Genomic DNA, 24257 nt, shown 5'->3' on the forward strand with positions numbered 1-24257 from the left:
CTACAACTGTTTGGCTTTTGAAGTCAATCCAGTTCAGGATGACTGCAACAACCAACTAAACTTAGAAAACTCAAAATCTGCTATAGCTCAGTCAGTTTTACTGATTTTGAAATAAATTTTGTAGTGGTAGTTGCTGAGAGTCATCATTTTTATTTAAAACCTTTGCATGAAAGGTAGGTGGATATGCATTCTTCCAAGGAGCACCAGGACTTTGTTTTAATTTATATTTTTATTGTACTTTAATTAGAGCACCACTCTGCTGTTAAGCTCCATCATTATAAACACTCAAATAATTGGATTGCGTGTTTTATACATTTAWGCACCACAATACAAAGGCTATTAAGGAAAAAAGTGTGAACAATTATTTATATATAACATTTTGAAATATTCCATAAGTTTATCTTAGATTGTTCCTTTTCTAATTGTGATACAAATCCTTTTCAACCATCCACAACTGATTTGACCAATTACCTGTAAAACATTACAGACTTACTAATAATGATCAGTCTACTCAGGTTTATTTGTATCTAAAATGTGTATTTTCTCACAGTCTAAAACATAATTTTAAAGAGGTTTTAATGAAAAGTCAATTCGGGAAGAATTGGAATGTTTTTAGACTATTTTTGTGGTATTTTTGAATAAACTCAAATTATTTTTAAAGCACATTGATGTAACCCTTTACGACCGTACAGTTCAAGTTTTGTCACAAACAAACCTTGAAATAACTTTATCAGCTCTGACAAATTCTTCAGCCCCGGTTCTTCAGAAGCGAAGAGCACATCTCATCTTTCTTACCTCAAAGGAAAGTTTCTTAGCTGGCGGCTAATAGCTCTCATAGCAACTCCTTATCTGTTGCCATTATTCATCCTCAAGGGCTCATCAACTCACAGTGGACTCATCAGATTTATCACTCCTCCTCTACTTGTCTTTATTATCCAATTTCCCTCCTTCCTTTCTGCCACTCATTTCCAATCAGCCACCTTCTAAGCCAACCCTTCACCTTCTGCCAGAAAAAAAAAAATATTTATCCTAGAAATTTTTTATTACTGGAGCAATAATGTGTTTGTTTCATGAATTTCAATGAAACTATAGAAAGTGATCATTAGACGGACAGCTACGATTAGTTAACATCTGGACTCAAGCTGACACTGAGAAATATAAAAATGACTATAACTCAGTTGACTTTACGTACATTGAGCTCAAATTTGATACGGTAGTAGTTGAGAGTCATTCACAACACATACTGTGAGTGTGAGATCGTGCATAACATTTTTTTCAAGGTTTGACCAAAACAAATCCTTGTTTTTAACAAATGGGGACATTTATTTTAAATATAACTTCCCCACTCCTATTAATAATAAAAAGATAATAGCTGATTCAGTAGTTTATATACTGTATTTTTTATGAATACATGGATTACAACACATATAAATACAAACAAACTTAAACAAAACATCTGAAAAGGCACAAAGTTAAGGACATGTTAAGCACTGAGGTGAGTACTTGAAGTACAAGTTTGAAAGTTTTAATAAGGCCTTTCATAAAATGCATATATCTGGTAAAAAGTACAGTGTTTAGTCATATTGCATATGTTACAGTGTAAAGTCACCACAGTGTTGTAAAAGACAGCAAGTATTGTTTACATATTGATAAATGTCTCCCTTTTTTTGCTTACAAGTCTGCTCTTTACAGGAAGCAGATTGTCTGAAATAAAGTTCATGATGGGACTGGTTCCAATAAAAAACTTCTGTAACACKTCCAGGAATACTACACAGTTTGTCAGCTGTTATTTAAAGTATTTGTAAGGCTGCTAGTGGTCACATGTACAGTTCATCAGTCAGTGTTTTCAAGGTTCTGTGTTCATCATTTGGGGGGGATCACAGCTGTGCAGTCTTAAAGTTTCCTATGAGCAGGCAGACCCTTATAGGTCATCGGCCTCAGCAGAGCTGAAGCTGCTCCTGCGGCTGCTGTCCTTGGACGCAGCTCCAGGAGAGCTGGCCGAGAGGAGCGGGTCGGTGCCGAACGGCGAGAGCGGGTCGTCCATCAGGATCTCGTTCAGCTGGTTCTCTTCCTTGAGCGTAGAGGCAAAGAAGTCCGTGAAATGGGAGAGCGGGTCGGAGAAGGTGGTTCCGGCRTCCGCCCCTTGGATGTGATCCTGAGTGCCGCTTACCGCGGTGATGGATGGCACGCCCGTCAACACGGCTATTCTCTGAAGGTAGTCACTGTTGGGGTCCTCCTGGTAGAGAGGGGGCTGCTGCGGTTGCTGCGCCTGGGAAGGAGATTGCTGCTGCTGCTGCTGCTGCTGTTTGAGGAGGTGGGAGGAAAGGTCGACTGTCCCCAGAGTGTTGGCCATGTTTGGCAGTCCATGTGCTCGTGCCTGGATCTCAAGCTCCTGCAAAATAAAAAAAATTCCAACGGGAGTTACATTTTTATCAGATCTGGTCACATAGGTTGAGTGATAGCAGGGAGTAACACCAAGAAATGCACCGCCACACCTTTTTCACATCTCCTACACACACTGATGCAAAGCATTGGAATTATTTCCCACACCCACTTTTGTCACAGCATATGAGCTTATTGTTTGTGACTATCATYCCAAAGCTGTGGTTGATCTTTGTTAGAATTTATTTTTTTTATATACACAGGTGCTCACGTTTGACTGTTTTTTTTTTATTTTTATTTTTTTTACATTTTAAGGCAGCTACAGACATGTTTGTCTCAAAACTTGCTACTTTAGTTTGTGTTAAACTGCTGCTGTCTGTGGTCAAATTCCATTTCATCCCTTCTCTTTAGTTTGTAGATCTATCCCTACGTTTTACATGCTCATATTGGAGGAAGGGTGTCCCAAACATGTTTTTAATTCAAAGCAAAGGTGAAGGTGCGAAACTAGGAATTTTCTGGAGCTCTTTGAATCGAGAATGTATGAGCTGCAACCTCACAAATATTGTCRCAATTAAAATTGTACTGACACAAACAAAATCGTAATCTTAAGTTAGATTTTTTTCACAATGAGCATAACTAAACAGCTAAATGTCAAAATAAAATACCTGAATTAGTTCTTACTGTTATGAGCTCTGATTTATTGCTCCAAACATGTATTTCATTGGTGTGTTTATTGCACATTATTTGCTAAACACACAGCAAGTGTTAGATTTAACTACCTGGATCCTCAGCAGCAGCCTCCTGTTGGCTTGCTCCAGCTTCTTCTGACGGCTTTCCAGCTCCCGAGCGTGTTGTTGCTCCTTCTGCAGCCACCTGATGTACTCCACCGAGGCCTTCAGAATGGTGCCTTTGTTCCATCGCATGTCACTACAGAAAAGGGGGGAGAAAATGTCAGGAATAACCTTTTACGCAGAACCCCCTGATGTCGGCAGAATATCCTTTGCAATAAGAAAAAGGAGGAGGGGGGAGTTTTAACAGAAGTTTTTTTCCCCCTTCCTTTTATGATTTGAATAAGAAATGGAGACTTACATGGGGCAATTATTCATCCTTGGACATTACACGAGGACACAGAATGGGGATTTTAATAGAATAGTTAAGAAGCTATGTGGAAAGTCCATTCTTGTACATCCTTGTTCGGTAAAATTAATCCTCAAGTAAAAATAGGTGAGGGGAAAATGAGCTAAGTAGGAAGGCAGAGAGAAAGATGGAGAATTGGACTTAAGGTGCTGGAGTGCAAGTCGTTCTTTTGCAGGTATTATTGCTTTTTTAAAAAGGACAGGGACCTCAGTAAAATTGTCATTTTCCACACAAGTGCGACATTGGTCTGATCAGCGTTAATAATCTCCTTTATCCCTTGTTAATGGCACGGTGACAATTCTAACCTTCCATTTATATTTGAAGCAAAGTTCARCTGTGACGAGATGGCCGATGTTCCGCGCTCTATCTGTACGTTCAAATTTAGTTTCAAACTTCGATTCAAATGCTGTGGCCCGCTTCTTTACATTTGACCCCTTTTCCTCATCATCCATGCTTTAAGTTGAACCGCAGGGACCCGGTGAGGAGACGCACATCTCAAAGAGTGCAGACTACAATAGAAACTTAAGTGCACCCTTGAAATATGGTTGAAATGTGCTTCGAGTGCTCATTTAAATTCAATGAGCAACATTTAGAGTGTCTCTATGCTGAATATTATATGCTTCCATCACCACACAAGCTTTTGCAGTTTCGGTAAACCAAAGATAGGGTATCGTTTATGTCAATATTCAAGAACTTACGGGTCGTTTGACTTTGGTATAAGCGTCCCCAGTTCCTTAATCCTGTAGTTAATGTTGTATCTTCGCCTTCTTTCAACTAARCAAACCAAGAAAAGATAAGACTAGATAAGAGCATTGTCTACTGATGTGCTTAGTGACACAACTCTATAATATTAATGGGTAACAAACCAACAAGGATCACTTACTTAAATTATGATTGTCCTTTTTCTGCCTCTCTTTGGCCATCACCCTGGTGTCGTGCTCTGTCGACAAAATAAATCAGAGGGGAACAAATGGATTAGCAACGCACACTGATTTAGAAGCTRAAAGACAACAATCACAGAAGGCCCAGTCAGTAGACACACAACCAGTTGTTTTGAGGAAAGGGGTCAGAGTGCACTGCGGTTATACATGAGCCTACACTGAAGACACAAGTTTGACCTTCACTCACACCATGTGTGCCCCGTTTATCCCCACAAGCAATGTCTGAAGCTCATTGTAAAGAGGAACAAAAAAGATAATAATCGTGACCACTTTTAGACTACTTGTGCTGCAATTAAGATGGTTAGCTAATTCCCCTAATGTGTCCTGGAGGGGCACAAAAATGCCACTGCATCCATATTTGTATTCACATTCTTCCAAATYACACAATTAAGGGTCAGGGATTGGATTTCCCAATTTGTCTCTGTTGATTCAATCAAGACAAATTTAAAGTCTGTGTAACAACCCATTGTCCTCTCTGTCCACATTAAAATGAAACAAATTGTAATTTACTTATTTGCCCATTGAGAGTGAAGGATTCTTCAGGCATCCCTTCTATTTCCTAAATCAATTAGAGTTTGTATTGGCTTTTTTTGGCCTTGTGCTTTGCTTGGGATTCTTAAGAAATATCTGAAGGGTACTTTACGTAATTCAGTCCCTCTGTAACCCTGTAGTGAAAGACGAATGCCTTTTTGCAGCTAATTCTCAAACTTTGTGACAAGGCATTGTCAAGTACCAGATAAAAATAAGCCTGACAAATTTAACTGGACAGTTTCCCAGCAAGGTACCATTTTTAGCTAATACAGGTACCCCATCACCAAAGACTCAACACATGAAGGAAACCTATTTTCTTTTCTTTTCTTTTTTTTCTGACACCATGGTATGAGTTCATACCTGTGTATTCCCTTTTAACAGTGAGCTTTGTGGGGTTAGATGTGGGACTGATTCCACCATTAGGGGGGTTCATACCTTGTTCACCCCCATAGACGTCCAGCATGCTGCTGCTTAGGGAGACCTATAGAGATGGGGGAGAGAAATTAAACAGGTCARTCGAAAGGGAAGCACCTTTCACACATGCCACTTTTACATCTCATTAAAAGCCATTAGAGAAATAGTTGTTGTTGTCCAGCCTTGAGTAATACAACAAAAGGCAAGTGGAATTATCAGAGAAGCTCATCAGGCTGAGTATTTGGACTACCCAGCCTGGAGAAGCAGSCCCTCGTTTGTCCCAGCAGGGCAGTATAAACCCCGTGCTTTGACCTCGGTCCTAAGATTAGTTGTTTGCCTTGAAAGACAAAGAGTAAAAATAATTCAAGAAGAATGTAGCCTTGTTGGATAATCCTAACTGCTGACCTCCAACCCAGGCTTGTTGCTATCGAAGGGTGATTTCACCAGATGTTGTGCCTTAGTTCAATGGGGGCTCCATTTTTTAAAGCCCCCTCACTWAACACTGGTGTCTTCTGTGTCAAAAACAGCATCCCATTAGAWGAAAAGGCTAGCTAGGTCAACTGTTCGAACAGAGGCAAAACTGTTTTCCTGCTGGCCACTTCTTGTCCAGCAAAGCATGCAACATTGACGCCTTTTCACGGAGCAGAAACACGTCACGGTATGGCATGCTGGCACACATGTGTGTCTAATTCACATTTGTGTATTTATGAGGAAATCCAACAGAATTTGCCATGGATTCCGAGAAACGAACAACTGATTTTCATACCCGACGTGTGTGTCAAATGTAGCTGCAAGAGTGGTGAAAGGGGAAAAAGCCTGCCAAAATAACAAAACAGTAAAGAAAAAGTGTTGTGTCAGATATTTACTGAGGCTTTGTGTCTTCCTCATCAGTAATGGAGGCTTTAAGAAAAAAAAGAGGGGCGGACAAATGTGAATRTTGCAACAATTCCCCTCCTGATCCTACTGTAAACACTCCAAACCTTCTTGCGTTACTGTTCCTGAATGTGTTGACAAGGCAAAGCAAAGTAACGCATCGTACTGCATGACTAATTAGGAAGAATTGATCCAGTTAAGCATGRTATCTTTCTGAATAAGCCCATGGGGAGTGCATGCATTAGCTCAATCCGATGGCTCAGTATCTCCCTATAACTCCTCCCTCTTTGTTACATGTCTGTCTTTAAAAACCCCACTAACACTTCTTTTTCTTGCCTCTACCTACTCCTMATCTCCTTATCTTTAACTCCCACCTCATTCTTTCTGTTGTTTTACTCTGTAACTTTATTTATCTGAATGAGTCTTTGTATGCATCACTTTTTGTATCAATGGCCAAATCAAAATGTGATATTCCAGCCAAACAAACTTTTTAAACTCCTTTTTGATATTTAGTTGTCTTCGCAAGGTTCAGCTTTATTCCTTAAGTTTACAAAAAAAATCTAATCTTCTTTTGTGCCCTAACAAATGTCACTAAGCCCAGGTGAACTTTGACTCACCTCTCCTCTCCTAAGCTGACCTGAAAGTAAATCAGAGCTCTTTTATTTCTTTCCCAAGCTAGTCTAGCTTCTGGAGTGGGTGTTTTGGGTGGAGGGACATCACTTTCAAGTCCCTGTTAAGCTTTAAAGAAGAGATGTCATTAGTTAACTAATGTGACATAAACCTAAACAGAACTGTGGTGAACATCAGWAACTGATAGCTTTCTGGTAGAGCAAGAGAAAATGCTTCATACTTACATTGTTTTGCAATATGATGTTAGGCTCCATGCAGTCCAAGCCACCATCGTTAAAGCCGGATTCAAGACTAATTAGGTCATCAATAACTTCATCCATCGGAAACTAAAAGAAAAACAGTACTTTCAGTGTGCTCACACACAGCTTGWTGATGTTTGTCAACCGTAATCGTCTTCAGAGATCTGAACATTTGAAACCCGTTAAAAAATGAATCTGATAATTAATAGCCGTGTTTATTGTTTAAAAAACACGCATCTGTTACCAAACTAGTTTCGTCCTTTGAAAGGGTTCTCTCATCAGAGACGGCATGTCTGAAGTTATTGATGAGCACATCAGAGGGAGGGGGAAGATCAATAGTGGCAGAACTTTGTTTGGATGATTAGTTACTCTGTGTGTGTAGAAGGTTCAAAGCCAGTGCAGAAAGAAAAGTAGATCTTAATGCTCGTCTTTGTGTTAACTGGTCATCAAAACAAAGTGCCTGTCGTGATTTACCAGACTTTATTTGAAAGAGTTTAGAAGTAGACAATCTCTTACATTACCACAGAAGAAAATATTTTCACTGGAATCTAAACCATTGACAGGAAATGTTTCAAGGACATTGCGAAATTTTCAAAAGTTATGACCCCTCCTGTTCGTGAGCMGTGTCGTACAATGTGGCTTAAAGTTTTAGTTGCGATTTCACCCTTTCCAGGCACATTTTGAGCTCTGTCTCTGGATTTCACTTCCACGTCGTCAGCCGTGGTTAGTTTTTGCTTCTGTTTCAACTCACCTCGCTGTCGTGGTTGGCCATGGTGAGCAGGGTGACCGGGCTGTTGGGATTGCTGCCATCGCTGACGGGGGGCATGTGTCCGTTTCTCATGGTCGGCACGGTGGCYAGCGGCTGGCCGGCGGAGTGCGGATGCGGTACGGTGTGACCCGGTCCGGCCGAGGAGGCCAGCTTGGAGCCCAAAGTCAAGTACTGCTTCACTGGCTGGCCCTGGCTTTGGTAGAGATGGAACTTGGAATTCTCTAGGTGGCTCGGTACCTGTGAGAAAACAACAAAAAGTCCCTTCAGTCATATCTTTGAGTTCCCTTAATGGTGACTAAGCGTAAATTTAGAGGAGTTGCTGGAAGCAGCTGCAACGTTACAATCTTTTTCAATACAAATACAATTACAAATCATTTAGACACGGCAACTTTACTCATTTATGACTAAAGCTGGTGTCCTGATGATGTGTTTTTTCTTAAGTAAAGCAAAAGCAACATTGTTATATAAAACACAAAGAGGTGAAAAAAAATTAAAACAACAATTTTTCCCAAACAATATAAACATCATTAAAGCTTTCCAAAAGATATTAAAACACACTTTTTCATTATTTTTCTAAATTTTGATCATCTTACTTTTGAAGCTCTAGTTGCATCCCGCATTTTGTAGTAGCTGCAGTCGCTTAAGTGTGGCATTCTTAGGAAAGCAGGTAATCTTCGGATCAGTTAGTTCTCATGTAGCAGCGTGTCAGCTTTAAGGATCCAGATCTGCAGCTGTCCTGTTAAGCTTCTGACTTCCCAGTGAGCGTCTGTCCCTTCCAGTCCCTGCCAGTGTTTTATAAATGGCCCTAAGTGAGCTAATTAGCCCCACAGCTGGGCGTAAGCCTTTATGTTGTGTAGCATGATAATCACTTCAAACACCAGAATGTTAGATCATTCAGGGTTTGATCACTACAGGATATCTGCCTTTAGCGTCTATCACTAATTCATCTGGACCACCCTTTTTCTGTCTGACTGACCAATCGCTGATCGTTTCTCAGAGTTTTCTGCTTCCTGCTTCAGGGGTTGTGGCAGCACAATTGACCCTTGTTTCTAAGGGAGGAGTTTAAACAACTTCTAATGTCATTTTAACTAAATCGTTTTAGTCATTCACTATTTTAAACGTGGATGGTCAGGCATTAGTAGTTGCGTACAAAATAAGTGCGATAAAACAAGTTTTGAAGTTCCAAAATGAGCAGGGGGCCGGGATTTTCAAAGATTATATTACACCTTTTACAACCAGTTTTCTTTTTTTTTACAGTTCTCACAAATAACTTCATTATTGTTATTGTTAAACCGCCTGCGAAGCATTTTGCTTGGCATTTCAGTGTAATTTTGGAAAAGACTTAAAGTTAACTTAGCTGCTGTTCATTTATTCTCACTGAATTGAGGCTGAACATTTTTTATGAAGGCTAAAATAAATTGAAGCTAATTTACTGATACAAAGACATTCTGCAGAAATTCTTAAATTAAATTAAATCAACTTTAGGCCCCAAAAAGTCTTAAATACGTTCAGATTGTTCCTTTTAGGCCGTAAAGTACATTAAGTTGCATGTTAAATTTATATATTCATTCAGTCACTGTGTCTTCCTTAATAAGCATTTATTTTTTGTGCAGTCAGCTTTTATTCATTACATGTTGTGGTTTTGTCTGAAGGTTTCAGATGTTATAATATGCTGTTACAAAACTAAAAGCTGCCCTGTCAGAATGAATTTGCTTTTATAATTTCCTTTTTTTAAAGGGATCCCCGATTAGTTGTAACATTGGCCTTTATTTAATAAACATATATTTTAACTGTAAAATAAAGACTGTAAAAATACAGTAAGCTGTTCAGTTTTTATAATTTTTTAACTAAAAGTTTAAAAATATATTACATGGACGGGGCCATTTTATTTACACGCAAAGCATTCTGGATAAATGATGGCRTGGATAGGTCCTCGGTGCGAGGACGCTAGCGAACTATATCCACCCTGAAGGTTAATCTTGGACAACATTTGATGATTGACTCTTTTAAATGAAACCAGAGAGTGTTGACAGAGAGGAGAAGGTAGAAATGACTCGGCCTGTAACTGAAAATATAGATGGAGGACAACAGAGCTGCTTCATGGAAGAAGAACCTCAGCTTAGCCTGTTAGCTTTAGCGTTAGCCCTGACGCTATCACCATATACATTTATTAGCTCAGCGCTACACATTCTCCTCTCGTCACTAAGGTCCTCCATCCCCATGACAGAGAGGGGAACGCAAAAATGACTCAGCCTGCAACTGAAAATATGGATGGGAGACCTCAGTTTAGCTTGTTAGTTTGTCACCCTAGCTCCAAGCATATAAGGCAGTATAGCATTGGTGCTAACACTAAAGCTAACAGGCTAAGCTGAGGTTCTTCTTCCATGAAGCAGCTCTGTTGTCGTCCATCCATATTTTCAGTTGTAGGCTGTCGTTTCTATCTTCTCCTCTCTGTCAACGCTCTCTGGTTTCATTTAAAAGAGTCGATCGTCAGATATTGTCCAAGATTAACCTTCAGGGTGGATATAACTCGCTCACACCAAGGACCTGTCCACGTCATCATTTACCCAAAATGCTTTGCATGTAATTAAAATGGCTCCGTCCGTGTTAAAATATATTTGTAAAATTTACAAAACTAAACATCCTACAGTATTTTTTTAGTCTTTATTTTACKGTTAAAATATATGTTTAACAAAWAAAGTCTAATGTTACAACTAATCGGGATCCCTTTAAATGTCTCACGTTTAACGTACTAAAACTTACACAAACACTGACAGTGGATTCCTTTAACCAACGGGCACATTCAAACATATTCAATTCCCCTTGTCAGCTGGACTTTTCTGGCCTTATTCAGCACTCGTCCATGTAACTAAGTACAAGCTCATCACAATACTCAACTTGTCAATAGTAACTGAGAGCTCTTATCCAACTTCTCCCAGTCAGACAAGATCCTAGTTGTTAGCCAATCAACATTTTTTCTACTACGAATGGCAGGAGGGATGCCAGAAGTGCTACACACCGTGTCCGCTTTGTGTGACAGCAGATTGTCCTGGTTTCACTTGAGCCTCTCTCTCTCTCTACTGTAAATGCCGGAGACACACTTGTTATCCACTTAAGGGGAGGATCTGATTAGATTTGAGCAGAAATGGTGGTTCAGTCACCAAGGCCACRGCCGTGACAATGACGTGCCTGTGCATGTGTGAAGCAGACATGCTGAAAACGATCAGTGCCCGCTCACAAACTCAAGAATGAGACAGAAATCGAATCAGTTGGCGTTCAAGTTTGGGATTGTTGTGGGTGTTTCAGTATTTTTTTTTCCCCGTCAGCACCTGCTTTCAACAAGTGAGGCAGTATTTAAGAGAAGAGGTCACCGGTTCACTTTCTATTCACACACAAATAGATATAAACTGCTTCTCTTTGAATAAATATCTACAGTGGTTTGCAAAAGTATTCATACCCCTTGAACTTTTCCATATTTTGTCACATTACAACCACAAACATAAATATATTTCACTGGAATTTAATGTGAAAGACCAACACAAAGTGGTATACAATTGTGAAGTGGAAGCAAAATTTTACATGAATCAAAACATTTTTTACAAATAAAAAACTGAAAAGTGCGATGTGCWAAATTATTCAGCCCCCCTGAGTCAATACTTTGTGGAGCCACCTTTTGCTGCAATTACAGCTGCAAGTCTTTTAGGGTATGTCTCCACCAGCTTTGCACATCTAGTGACTGCAATTCTTGCCCATTCCTCCTTGCAAAACAGCTCAAGCTCAGTCAGATTGGATGGAGAGCGTTTGTGAACAACAGTTTTGAGATCTTGCCACAAATTCTCAATTGGGTTTAGGTCTGGACTTTGACTGGGCCATTCTAACACATGAATATTCTTTTTTTTAAACCACTCCATTGTAGCTTTGGCTTTATGTTTAGGGTYGTTGTCCTGCTGGAAGGTGAACCTCCGCCCCAGTCTCAAATCTTTTGCTGACTCCAACAGGTTTTCTTCCAAGATTGCCCTGTATTTGGCTCCATCCATCTTCCCATCAACTTTGACCAACTTCCCGGTCCCTGCTGAAGAGAAGCACCCCCAGAGCATGATGCTGCCACCACCATATTTGACAGTGGGGATGGTGTTTTCAGAGTGATGTGCAGTGTTCTTTCTCCGCCACACATAGCGTTTTGCATTGTGGCCAAAAAGTTCAATTTTGGTCTCGTCTGACCAAAGCACCTTCTTCCACATGTTTGCTGTGTCCTCAACATGGCTTCTGGCAAACTGCAAACGGGACTTCTTATGGTTTTCTTTTAACAATGGCTTTCTCCTTGCCACTCTTCCATAAAGACCACATTTGTGTAGTGCACGACTAATTGTTGTCCTGTGGACAGTTTCCCCCACCTGAGCTGTGGCTCTCTGCATTTCATCCAGAGTCACCATGGGCCTCTTGGCTGCCTCTCTGATCAGTGATCTCCTTGTTCGGCCTGTAAGTTTAGGTGGACGGCCTTGTCTTGGCAGGTTTACTGTGGTGCCATACTCTTTCCATTTCCGGATGATGGATTGAACAGTGCTCCGTGAGATGTTCAAAGCTTGGGAAATCTTTTTATAACCTAAGCCTGCTTTAAACTTCTCCAAAACCATATTCCTAACCTGTCTGGTGTGTTCTTTGGACTTCATGATGCTGTTTGCTCCCCAATATTCTCTTAACCAACATCTGAGGCCGTCACGGAGCAGCTGTATTTGTACTGAGATTAGATTACACACAGGTGGACCCTTTTGAGTCATTAGCAGTCATCAGGCAACTTCTGAATGCAATTGGTTGCACTCAGGGAAAAGGGGGCTGAATACTTTTGCACGTCGCACTTTTCAGTTTTTTATTTGTAAAAAATGTTTTGATTCATGTAAAATTTTGCTTCCACTTCACAATTGTATACCACTTTGTGTTGGTCTTTCACATTAAATTCCAGTGAAATATATTTATGTTTGTGGTTGTAATGTGACAAAATATGGAAAAGTTCAAGGGGTATGAATACTTTTGCAAACCACTGTAACTTGCTTGACGTCAAGAAACCAGCTGCATCTTTCCAACTTAATGGTCTTTATCAAAGATATTTAACCCACTGAAAAACGCCATGCACAATTCCTGTCATTAACACTTCTTGCATTCTGCTATACCTCTGTGATAATAAATAAAATAAATCACAGCAGTGATTTCCTTGTTTTTAATAAAAATAAAGACAATATCCATATCCTGCAATAACGAAACCTTGAAGCACTCTCAAAGATGGCTCCTTTTCTCAAATGTTGCATTTGTTAGATTTGTTATTTACCTCGCAGTTTAAAGACGCACTTCTCTAGTCCGCACTGAGTTGTTGCATTAAGGTTTCATTCATCGGCCATACTCGCAGCGTCTTTTTCTTCTAAATGAAATGCCGTTGCCAAATTCAGTTTCAGTCTTGCCCAAGTTCTCCTTTCACTTCAGAAAAATCTAGCAACTTTTGAAACATCGGGCGGTAGTGACATTATTTAGCTGTACAAATTTTGGACAAACCGAGTWGGAGGTTTGGACTCATTTCTGCAAAAAGACAAAAGAAAAGAAAAACTACGCTGCTGCAGAACGTGAAGAGGCAATGTTTTATCATTGCTTTCCCATCTTGAATCAATGGAGATAAGATGAAAGTGGAACAAAAAGCCTTATCATGTCAGTCATGCTTACTGTGTTTTTTTTTTATTATGCTGAACCAGTAAATATCTCTGTAGCCACAAACTAGATTGGGAAATATGTGGGAAGATAAAACCAAGATGGAGAACTTATCATAGAATTTGCATTCCATGGTGAGTGTGCAGTTATTCAAAGTGCATGCTGTTTATAAAGCACTGATCATTTCCACCACAATCATAAACCCAAAACAAAAATCCATCTTTTTGCATGAGGTCTTAACCTAAACGTCTGGAACTGAATCAAAGTCATTCATCCGCCCTACCTGCAGGAGTTGGATCTCTGTCAAGGCCATCACTTTAACAACACAACAACGGCTCATGGCTGTCCCAAAGTGGAAACGTCTCCCACCTCAGCTGCAAGGTTTTTTAAGAGCAACAGCGGTTACTTCCACAGCTGTGCCTCCCACCAAACTGGGGACAAGAAGAGAAAGAAGAAGTGCAACAGCTTCCTTCCTGAGCTTTTGCAGAAAAATCAGAAAGGAAGCCATGACACATCAGGTTTTTTTTTTTTTTTTTTTTTTTTGGAGGAGAGCCACTTGAGCTGCTTCCTGTGCGTGTGTGAAGTTTGTGTGTTTTTGGTCATGAAAAGGCCCCACAGAGGCAAGAATAATGATGGCAGGAGAGCGTGCGCGCGTGGAACCAAGTAAATTGACAGAAAGTGAGTTCCTGCTTGTGGATAGCTCTGCTTTCCTGTCTGCTGAAGGTCCAGTCCAGCTCAGCACATTCTGCTAGGTTATCTCCACCACACTCACTTCCCTTTAAAAACCATTTAACTCAATGAAAACTTTACTTGGATGCAAGTAAAGCAAATCAAAAATACACTCTACAGAACTGAATGCAAACAAACCTTATGTTAGTTGTAATTAACCAACAAGACAAACAACTATTCAAGACAGTTTTGCTTTAAACTGAACAATGAAGCAGATCAGGATCATTTTGTCCTGTTCCTCACAATGAGATTAGTCTTTATGAGGAAGCTTTTTAGAAACACAGTTATTTTTTATTGCCCCTCCAAAACATTGCTTTCACTTGTTTGAAACATTTTTTAAACTCATTTCTAGCCTTAAAAGCCTTAAATTTAACTTTTTTTTAATCTATTGCAGGCTTACTGTGCAATAGTGGAAATATATTAATATGGGACTGTTTACAATTAATTAAACATGTAAAAATTGTAAATTTTTTCTGATTTTGGGTTCCAAGATAATTAGGGTAACACAAATTATGTTTATTATGTTTCACTATGAGCCTGTTTTACATGAATCCTTGAAAATGGCTGGAGGAACAACTCTGCTCACACATAAACTTTACAAAATGCCTAGAAGACTAGCAGTCATTCAGTTCAAATAAGTTTATTTACTGTATATTTTGCTAATTCTAACTAAAAATGAACTCAATACACTTTACAACAAGCCAAACATATTCAATTTGTGTCTGCACACAGATGCAGATAAATTTGTTGGTGTTGTTCCACAATAATCTCGTAAATTCAATTCAGTTTATTTATATAGTGCCACTCGTTGTCGCCTCAGGATACTGTACAAAAAATATATAAAATAAATAAATAAATCTAAAGAAGCCAGCAGATTGTGTTTAGTCTTTCTATAGGCTCCTATGACACTAAATAGTTTCAAACAAACTATAATGCAAAAATCATCCGTCTCTTTAAGGTTACCAACAAATCTGTCCATGCCGTGCATTTCTTCTCACAATTGTTCATTTCATCACATACTGAAGACCTAGATTTCTGTCAGACAATTGCTTTTAGTTGAGTCRCATTTCTCAAGAACTGAAGCATTGTTTCAATGAACTGTACGAGTACCAATAAATTTATCCATGTCTGTTCATGCAGTCACATTCAGTTCCCTTTTAATCGAATCTAATCTAATCCAATCTAATCTAACCCAATCAAATTAAGTGTAGTAAACTATAAAACGTTAAATTTTAGAAATCAGTCTAAGGAAGCTAGGAGATCTGAATCTTCTCTTTGATCCTGTTCCTGGTCTATTAATGCAAAACAAATAGATCTAAATGAACAATAATATGGTTGTATTTGTTTTGCAGGACTTATGCTACAGAAAATTTAGTTTGTCAGCAACATTACTAACTTGCTCTAATTACGTTATTGTCAATATAGAACTTTTTCCAGATGTTCTAAAAAATCAAATTAATTAAATAAACTTTGAAGTTTGGTCCGTTTGTGCATATTTACAACTTAACAAGSAGCCCGTTTCTGTAAAACCCAACAAGTTTAAAGACACCACACTATGTGGGATGATTCAGAATATTCTTGTGTTCATATCATGGGTTTTATTCATGCACTCGAATAAAACTATCAAATTTAATTTAATGTAACGCTTCAAAATGAATCATACGGTAATGATTTGTTCATACTGAGACAGATTGTGTTTTTTATAGAGGAAGTCCTTTTTGTCATGCTGTTAAATGAAACCCTGTCCTGTGCATGTTTATGGAGGATGATTGGATTACACAGAGAATTCCAGTCGTGGTGGTACTGTAAATTTACAGTTGTCCCTGCAAGTCTCAGGCTAATACCTGAGGCTCTGTTTTAATTACCTTTCTGTGAATGGAACTCAGCAGTTTTGCCATTCTTGTGCCCATGAGGAGTGGATGCTTTTGTCTGCCAGTTCTCGTTCCCACCRCCGTGGCCCATGTGTGTATTTGCCTGCATTTCTGTTTGTTTAATGTCCTCTTTGTGTACAGTCGAGGCGATCCACCCAAATTCCTGGCTGGCCATTTCTTTTGGGCCCAGCCACAAGTTGCTCACCTTTGTTAGTCCCCCCCTGCACGACATGTTTTAAACATCAGGGGCTTCCTGTAAGAGTTGGTCTGCTTCTGAGACAACACTTCAAAGTGCAACTACCACATCTGAGGGCTGTTTTATCCTGCTAGAAAAGGAATGCATAATGGACACAGCTCCACTGCACTTTTAATGACTCTCATATGAATTAAATATTGCAGCTGTTTTAACCGAATAACATATGAAATTTTGTGTGATGGTGTGCAAGTCGGTGTGTTCTTGTTACCTTGATGAAATATTGAATTTATGAAAATGCTGTACTTCGGTGTCAAGAAAGTAATTCAATTCAATTCAATTCAAAAATACTTTATTGATCCCAGAGGGAAATTAGGTAATAATAATATAATTAATTAAGACAGCTTGTTGTATTATGTTTTAAAGGTATTATGCTGTTTTGTTCTCAAGCATTATTTTTATAAACAACACTTATTGGTGAGCCTTTAAGCCTTAAGCCTGTAGTAAACCGGTCTGCGACTTAAAAATGTGAACAAATGAAAAGTTAAATAAATCGACATTCAGGTAACAATGGGAAATTCACCAATTGTGTTTTCAAATGTCATAATTGTGTGTCGATTGTGCATTAATTTGATCACAATGTATTCTCTTTTTTGTCTCCAGTTAGTCACAAACCAACCTAAACTATAGTTTTATTATGTGAGGATCTTCAACAACAATAAAAACAATGGACAAGGCGTCTTCTCGTCTATTTGCTAATGTTGCCAGAAGGGATGTGAGAATATAAGTTCTGCCAATTCCCCCCCACACACACAATCAGGGTGTTTTCTAGCAGTCAAATAACTAATGACAACTAAATGTATTTTTAAAATAGTATTTAAACAGCAGCAAAGTAAGAACTAAGTAAGGTAATTATTTTTAACCTTGACTGAACTGAAACTGTGGCCAACTTACAACTTCCACTTTACACTCTTGTGTCTAATTCTGGATTTATTCAATAAGTACACATCGTTACAGATTTCAGGGCCGTTAACTGTGAAGGAACTTGAAGAACTTTGGTGAAATGGACAAAAGGTAAAATTGATATCACAGTGGTCTTGTGGTCAAGCAGATAAAACCCTAATTAGCCTTTATAAGGCACATTAATTTGTATTTATCTAGTCTTTAAATGTATTTGAAAACTGCAAACAGTACGTTCTTACAATCTAATTTCCTTCTTTTTTTAAAACCTTTTTTCATTAAATGTTACATAAGCAACTTTATTCTACTGAGGGACTTCAGAAGGCTGAGAGGTGGAGGGAGGAGAAAAGGGCGGATGTAGTTCAGTCCGCCTCTTTGCTCACTAAAGACAAGATGTAATTAGTTGAAATGGAATAATATAATTTTTGCTTCTAAATCAGTTAGAGTGCATTATTCTTTCTGTGAGCAGTGAAAAGGAGTCTGTTCACAGGAATACCTGAGAATCTGGAGATACTCTGAATTTATAAATGTTAAGCTATATTTAAATATTTGAGCTGTTTTTTGTTTTAAAAAATTGTCCAAGGAGCCAGAATTTCTTGTAATCTTTTGGGTTTTCTAGACCTCCTAAATGGGTTTTAGTTTTGGGTTTGTTTTATTTTATTTATTTTTTTACATTTTTTTTTTTTGCTTTATTGTTCAGTCATTTAATACTGACCTATGAGTCATTCAAGCACTAAAAGGTTTCCAAACTCAAGAGCTGAACCAGTGTTGCCTCAACAAGTAACAGATATCTGAAATAACCAATTTGAAATTGAACTTTTTAACACTTAGCTATCAAAAATCAGTCACAGATAGTTTGAAAACAACTCACAGAAAAATATATTTTATTCTGAACAAGTTGATTTCCAAATTGCTTTAAGCTTGATGCTTCTTTTCTTGTCCATTTTGCTCTTTTTTTTTTTAAGCACACACTGTTCAGTTTGCTGTCCTGGTCATTTACAAAGACTGGGCTGAAAATCCGTCAAAAAGCAGCTAAAGTCTCCCCCACAAAAATATCACTTTAAAAAATTACAAGTCTGGCTCATTGATAGCCAAGCATGGTTCAAAATCTCTGCACAGTTCTGCCTGTAATCCTTTTATGTGTAATTCAACAAAACAAGTGAAACTGAGAACATAGAAGAAGTTCAAGTAAGCAACAGAGCAACAGCAGATATAAGAATTTGGGATAAACTAGCTTGTAGTTCAGAAATGGAAATCTCATCCTTGACCCCAACTATCTGGTGAGCTTAGCTCAGCTTCTCCAGATAATGTCAGAAACCTGCACTATAGATGACCTTTAATCTCTCACTTTGGCAGACAGTGAAAAGAAGCCTCCGAGAAAAGTCTTCTTAAAATTATGCACGATTGATTGCAGTTCAGCAAGACAAAAAGGTTTAGGATAAAGGTATTACCTTGCTGATCTTAGTAACAATTAAATTATTTAGACTCACAAAATGTAGTAAAAGTAGCAGGACACTGATGTAATTTCATAAATTTGAAAAGGTATTTGTTTATGAGTTAATAACACATCAAAATCAAACATGAACACTAGATAAGTGTATGTAATAAAATGTTTATGATCAGGAACCCAAGCCTCCCTCTCACCAGCATCAGTCCTTGTTGAGGATCCCGAGGGTTCCCTGGACAGAGCATATATAATCCCTGCAGCGAGTTCTAGGTCTTTTCCCAGTGAGGCATGCYCGTAAACCTCCAAACAGATCTGTTGAAGGGGCATCATTCTCAGATACCCAAACCACCTCAACWGACTCAWTTTAATGCAAAGGAGCAGCGGTTGTACTCTGAGCTCCTCATCTTATCTCTAAGCCTGAGTCTGGCCACGTAGATCAAATAAAATGTTTCCTTTGGGRAAAAAAATTAAATTATTTACAAATATTTAGTTCTATATACAGTAAATTAAATATATAAGTCCAMCTAGAGAAATTGCATTTGCTGCGAAAATGCTAGTGTGAATGCTGGTTGCTGAAAACKTWAGCTGAAAGCTGCTGAAATTGAGCTGAAAATGTTTTAATAGCAAAACAKTWAYGGTGAGTTCAATTTGAAAAGCTGAAAGAAGCACAAAACAGCAGAAAGGAGCAGARTTAAAGYTAAAATAGCTGATAAAAGCTAAAATTAGCAAAAKWATAAGCTAAGGGTGAAATTAGCACCCAGATGATGAAAGTGTTGTAAAAGAATTGAATTTAGCAGGAAAAACAGCATAAAAGTACAAAAARGTGATAGCTAAAACAGCCTAARTTTGCATTAAAACAGCTAAAATGTAGCTGGAAATTCTTTAATTAGCATAAAGAAGCTTAAGGAGAGTTTTCTGAACTTMGCAGAAATAAGTTGTAATAGTTACAAAAATGTGTATTTAGCTTAAAMCYTTAGCTAATAACAGCTGAATATCAGCTAAAATTGYAGCAAATAGCTGAATATAGCAGAAAGCAACTGTAAGAAACAGAAATGGCTGAAATTAGTAGAAAGAAGAACAAAAAAAAAGTAGAAAATTGCAGAAGAACAAAGCAGAATCGTAACAAAAATAGAAAAAACAGCTAAAATTAGCACAAGGAAGTTAAAAAGAGCAGAACCAGAACAAAAGGTGTAAGGTGCTGTAAAGATTTAGAAATATTTTGAAGGATGATCTCATATAGTGAGTGCTATGAAGCATTCACACAATATCAGAACTGCTCGCTAGCTAAACTAAATTCTGCAAAGAACAATGTATTGATGATTCGATAGATGCTGGATTAATTTAAAAATAGTAATTTTAAAATTATTTATCAAACCATTGAAGCCCAACTCAACATTAAAGAGATAAAACAATAATCCTCCACCACTATATTCTGCATTTGTTGAATAATTTTGCAGAGCACAGTTTAACATCTCTGGGTGAGCATAAAGTGATTAGAGTCCTCCCTCAGCTCCACCCCTTCCCCCCACCTTTCTCCTTCTCCTTAACTCGGTTATAGGAAATTAAATAATGCAATAGCTGTTTAATGAGAACTAAGCAGAAAATTCAATCAACTTTGACCTTACCTCGAGCTAATAATATATGGTTTGTGCTGCGGACAAAGACCTGTTTGTTGGCCTCGTCTGGCTATCTTTGTGGCCCGGCCGTTTGAACGAGCGGGCCGCTGTGATGGAGGGAGGGACGAGGGCTCCTCTTCCCAGCATGGGAGGAAGACGACGAATAAAGGAAGTGCAAGTGGCTCACAGCTCAGATCTGACGCACACCTGCAACACGGCTTGACTTTTAATACTTTGCAGTTTGCATGCTCTCAATCCCAGCTACAGCAGAAATATAAACTTACAGTTTATATTACAGTAGCAGGTGGAAGCTTTGACTAATCTAGTTTCAAGTTCAAACTTGATTAGCAAGTTCTGCCATATTTTCTGAGTAAACTAGTTTTTTTGTTGACTTTATCCAGAAATAAGGATAATCCACCTTACACTAAGCCCAGCCTGAATGCCACTGCTTCACCAAATTTGCAAATAAGAAGTTTTTTTTAAAACATCCTGGGAATGTTGGTTAGATTTTTCTAAATGTCCTGTTTGTACATTTCAGTTTCTATTTGATCAACAGCAGATCTGCTTCCCTCATTTCTCAAATCGTGGCTAAATTGAGTAATTAGTTGTGCCTGAGCTCAATTTGTTGTCTTCGTAATTAAACCACTGCCGCTTCCAAATGTGTTACACGCTCTCTGGCAATGCCAACATTTTTTTCAACCCCTCTCAGTGTGCAGGCYACACAATTTCTGTTCACCAGATGATATTTGACGACAAGTTCACGTCCTTTTGGCACAGGACTTGAACTGCTTCTAACCTTAACTGAACTTTACTGGATTTATCAAATGAAAAATAAATGCTAACATTCAAGTGTCAAACTGCTTTTCAATAATACATGTATATCTGATTAATAAAACTGACGTAATGCTAAAATTGTGTAAAAATAACATTTTATGCAGACGATCATTCATTTTTATATACATTTGATTTTTAGGAATTATACCACTAAAAGCTTTCTTCTAACTTATTCATCAGTTACAATCAGGCACCTCACTAAATTACACAGTTTAGAATAGCTTAAGTAATCAATGYAAATGAGTTTTAAATCTTAAAATTAAAGCATAAGATTAAAAATGTCTTTAGAGTTCTGACCTAAATAATCCCTCTGACATGTTCACGTTTTAATTTAGCTTCACTTGCTGTGTTTAGAAATGATTTCTGATCTTAGAGCTCAGTGTCAGTGCAGCAGTGTTGATAAAAACGCACTGAAGCGTTGAAGTCTTACCTCACTGAAGACCTGACACCTTCGATTAACTCATTCAGGAACCGTGTTCACTCCAGCTCTGAATAACTTATTGGAATAAAGTTTGATCTGAATGGTTTGGAGATGAAAGGGAAAAATATTTTTGGGGATCATTTTAGGCATTTTGTTGTGTTTTAGAAATCCTTTTAGACTCAGCTCTTGGTACATGGGATCACTTTAAGCTTCTCTAAGCTTAAAATAAACTTGCAGGAAAATCCAGCTCTTATTTAGCTTCTTCCCTAACTCAGCAATTTTTATCTCCTTCTTCCTACGTATTGTTTACTTCTTCCCAAACTTCCTTCCTCCCTGTATGCCTCTTTTCTCACTGTTCTGTGTTCTGCTTATGAAAATGATCTCGTGCAAGCAGAGAATGCATATGAGTGAAGCTAACGTGAGGTGACGTAGATCTTTTTATCACAACCTGGAGAAAAAGTCACTTAAAAGGCATGTTTTACTGTATTAATAGCTGACATGGCTCTCCTCGGTATGGGAAACCTTTTTTTGTGTGACAGGGAACAGAAATATTTAGCTGTGCAACTAAAAAGTGTCTATTAGTTTTACAGATATTAAGCCACTATTAAGCCACATACTTTGAGCATTAATTGTAGGTAATACAATTTAATACAATTTCAGGACATGGCACTGGTACATGTAAATAGTTAAATAAAAGTCAACTGTAAAATAAAAATGTAAGTTTCTTTGAAGTCATAGCAGTTTAGCTAAATCATAGTTTTATTTGTTTGAATAATTTAGAGTAGCCAACATTATTAAAAACACCAAACTAAACTTCATTTATTTTGATCACATTTAATTGCTTTTTCAGCTGCAACATCTTTGTTTTTGTTTTTTTGCCCCATATTTTTGCCATGAGATTGAGTCCTAAGCGTCCTGTCTGAAACAAGGCCGCCCTATCACGATACCGTCACATGTGTAGAAGTTGTTTACAAATTTGATTGCAAATGATGGAAATGGAACCGTAAGTGGACAAAATTAATTAAGGAACATTGCAAGCCGAATCACGCTATAAACACTTATCATCGACGCAAATCAATCATTTCAAAGCATTTTTCTTTGAAGTCATTTATCCCAAATCTGCACTCTTACATGCACAGGTGTGTCACGCTGACTTACCTGTCCATACCAGTTATATTCCAACATTTTTACGCCAACTGCAGCACTTAAAAAAGAAAAAAAGAAAAAACAGAACAGCTATACCGGTTCACTTCTCAGCTCTTGCACAGATAAAAATAAATAATAACTAAAAAAATAGTTCCAGTTGCTTTCCTCTCTGCACACAAATTTTGCACACACAGGCTGGCGAGTGTATGCACACACCTCGGACTCTCCTGTYGAATTTTGGCACTCCCAAGGCCCACGTCCTGTTGATAATGAACCTGAACCCATTATTTTGAGTCAATGGATTGAAAGAAATAGGGCAAAGAATGAAAGCCACAGGGCCAATTAACAGCATTCTTTGATGTATTACCCTCGTTCACCACTCAAGCAGACCGCGCCGCGTCTTTTTGTCTTTATCCCCTCTGTTATTCATTAATTATTCTGAGCGGGGTCAGAGTTCGTGTGGATAATTGTGCGGACCGTCTCTCTTTGAGGATGGCAGAAGATTCGCCCGATGCTGACACTCCCCCTGACTGTGCCCAGCCACCTTGAATTATGCCAATTATTCCAATTCTCTGATTTTTTTTTTCATCTCATCTTTTTCATACCTGTTTTTTTTTTCTCGTCTACTCTAGATTTTGTCTCTCAGATATGCCGTAATTTGACAGGAGTGTTTAGTGTTTCCATTAGACAGCCAAGGTCTTYGCAGGTTCAACTCAAGCTGCTTATTACATAATTATTATCTTTTCACTCAGCAGTTTTACACTTCCCAATCCAGYGTGTTATTCAACAGAAATCCTTATTGCCACATTAGCTTATCATATAGGATTATGTCAGCTTTAGTTTTTACAGTAAAGTTTTGCAAATCCACATTCTTATTAATGCTATCAGCTGTTTACTAACTTTAAAGTCATCATTGAGTAACTTTTCTATGTAATTAACCCAATTTCCCAATTTCAWTGCTGCGCCTAGTTATAGCTCTTTATCATCCCTAAATATTTCCAGAAAACTGTAGATTTTAAATGAATACAAGCAACTGAAAACGTGCATATTGCACAACTCAAGTTCTTCAAATCTTGCAAGATTGATGTCCAGTTGGGATTTCATTAGAGCCAAAAGGTTAGTTTGTGGTTTCAACTTCTATATTTAGACATCTAATCACTTTTCTGTTGCCAGAATTGTAATTATTACGTGACAGTTTTCACTTTTGGCCCAGTTATAGACCAGACTTCAATGGATCATTCAGACATCTCATCAACTCAAAAAAGTTTATGAGCAGGTTGTTCAACCCTACACTTATTGGGCTTCATGCAAGAACCATTCGTACGAACAGATTTCTTCTTAAGTTGTGCGTACGAGTGATTTAGGAGAATTTGTGGTATTCAACAATTTTCTCGTATTCTAAGATTTTTTTCAGATACGAACAAAATTCA

The 24257-nt window shown here is 38.1% G+C and overlaps 1 protein-coding gene across 4 annotated transcripts; it reads right to left on the reverse strand.

The window, feature by feature from the left end:
- Window positions 1-1393: 1393 nt before the first annotated feature.
- On the reverse strand, window positions 1394-23021 carry tfec (transcription factor EC). Of its 4 annotated transcripts, none has more exons than XM_014016952.1 (8): window positions 22840-23021; window positions 7899-8153; window positions 7133-7234; window positions 5352-5472; window positions 4403-4459; window positions 4218-4293; window positions 3162-3309; window positions 1394-2392 (listed from the first exon to the last, which is right to left on the reverse strand). In XM_014016952.1, exons 1-8 carry the CDS (start codon window positions 22864-22866, stop codon window positions 1922-1924), a joined length of 1257 nt encoding a protein of 418 aa, XP_013872406.1. In that variant the 5' UTR covers window positions 22867-23021; the 3' UTR covers window positions 1394-1921. The 4 variants fall into 4 exon arrangements, with proteins under 4 accessions (XP_013872406.1, XP_013872405.1, XP_013872404.1 ...); XM_014016951.1 differs by lacking the exon at window positions 22840-23021 and adding an exon at window positions 13894-14133; XM_014016950.1 differs by lacking the exon at window positions 22840-23021 and adding an exon at window positions 8510-8825.
- Window positions 23022-24257: the final 1236 nt, after the last annotated feature.

The sequence above is a fragment of the Austrofundulus limnaeus genome, unplaced genomic scaffold (assembly GCF_001266775.1).
Source record: "Austrofundulus limnaeus strain Quisiro unplaced genomic scaffold, Austrofundulus_limnaeus-1.0 Scaffold158, whole genome shotgun sequence".
NCBI lineage: Eukaryota > Metazoa > Chordata > Actinopteri > Cyprinodontiformes > Rivulidae > Austrofundulus > Austrofundulus limnaeus.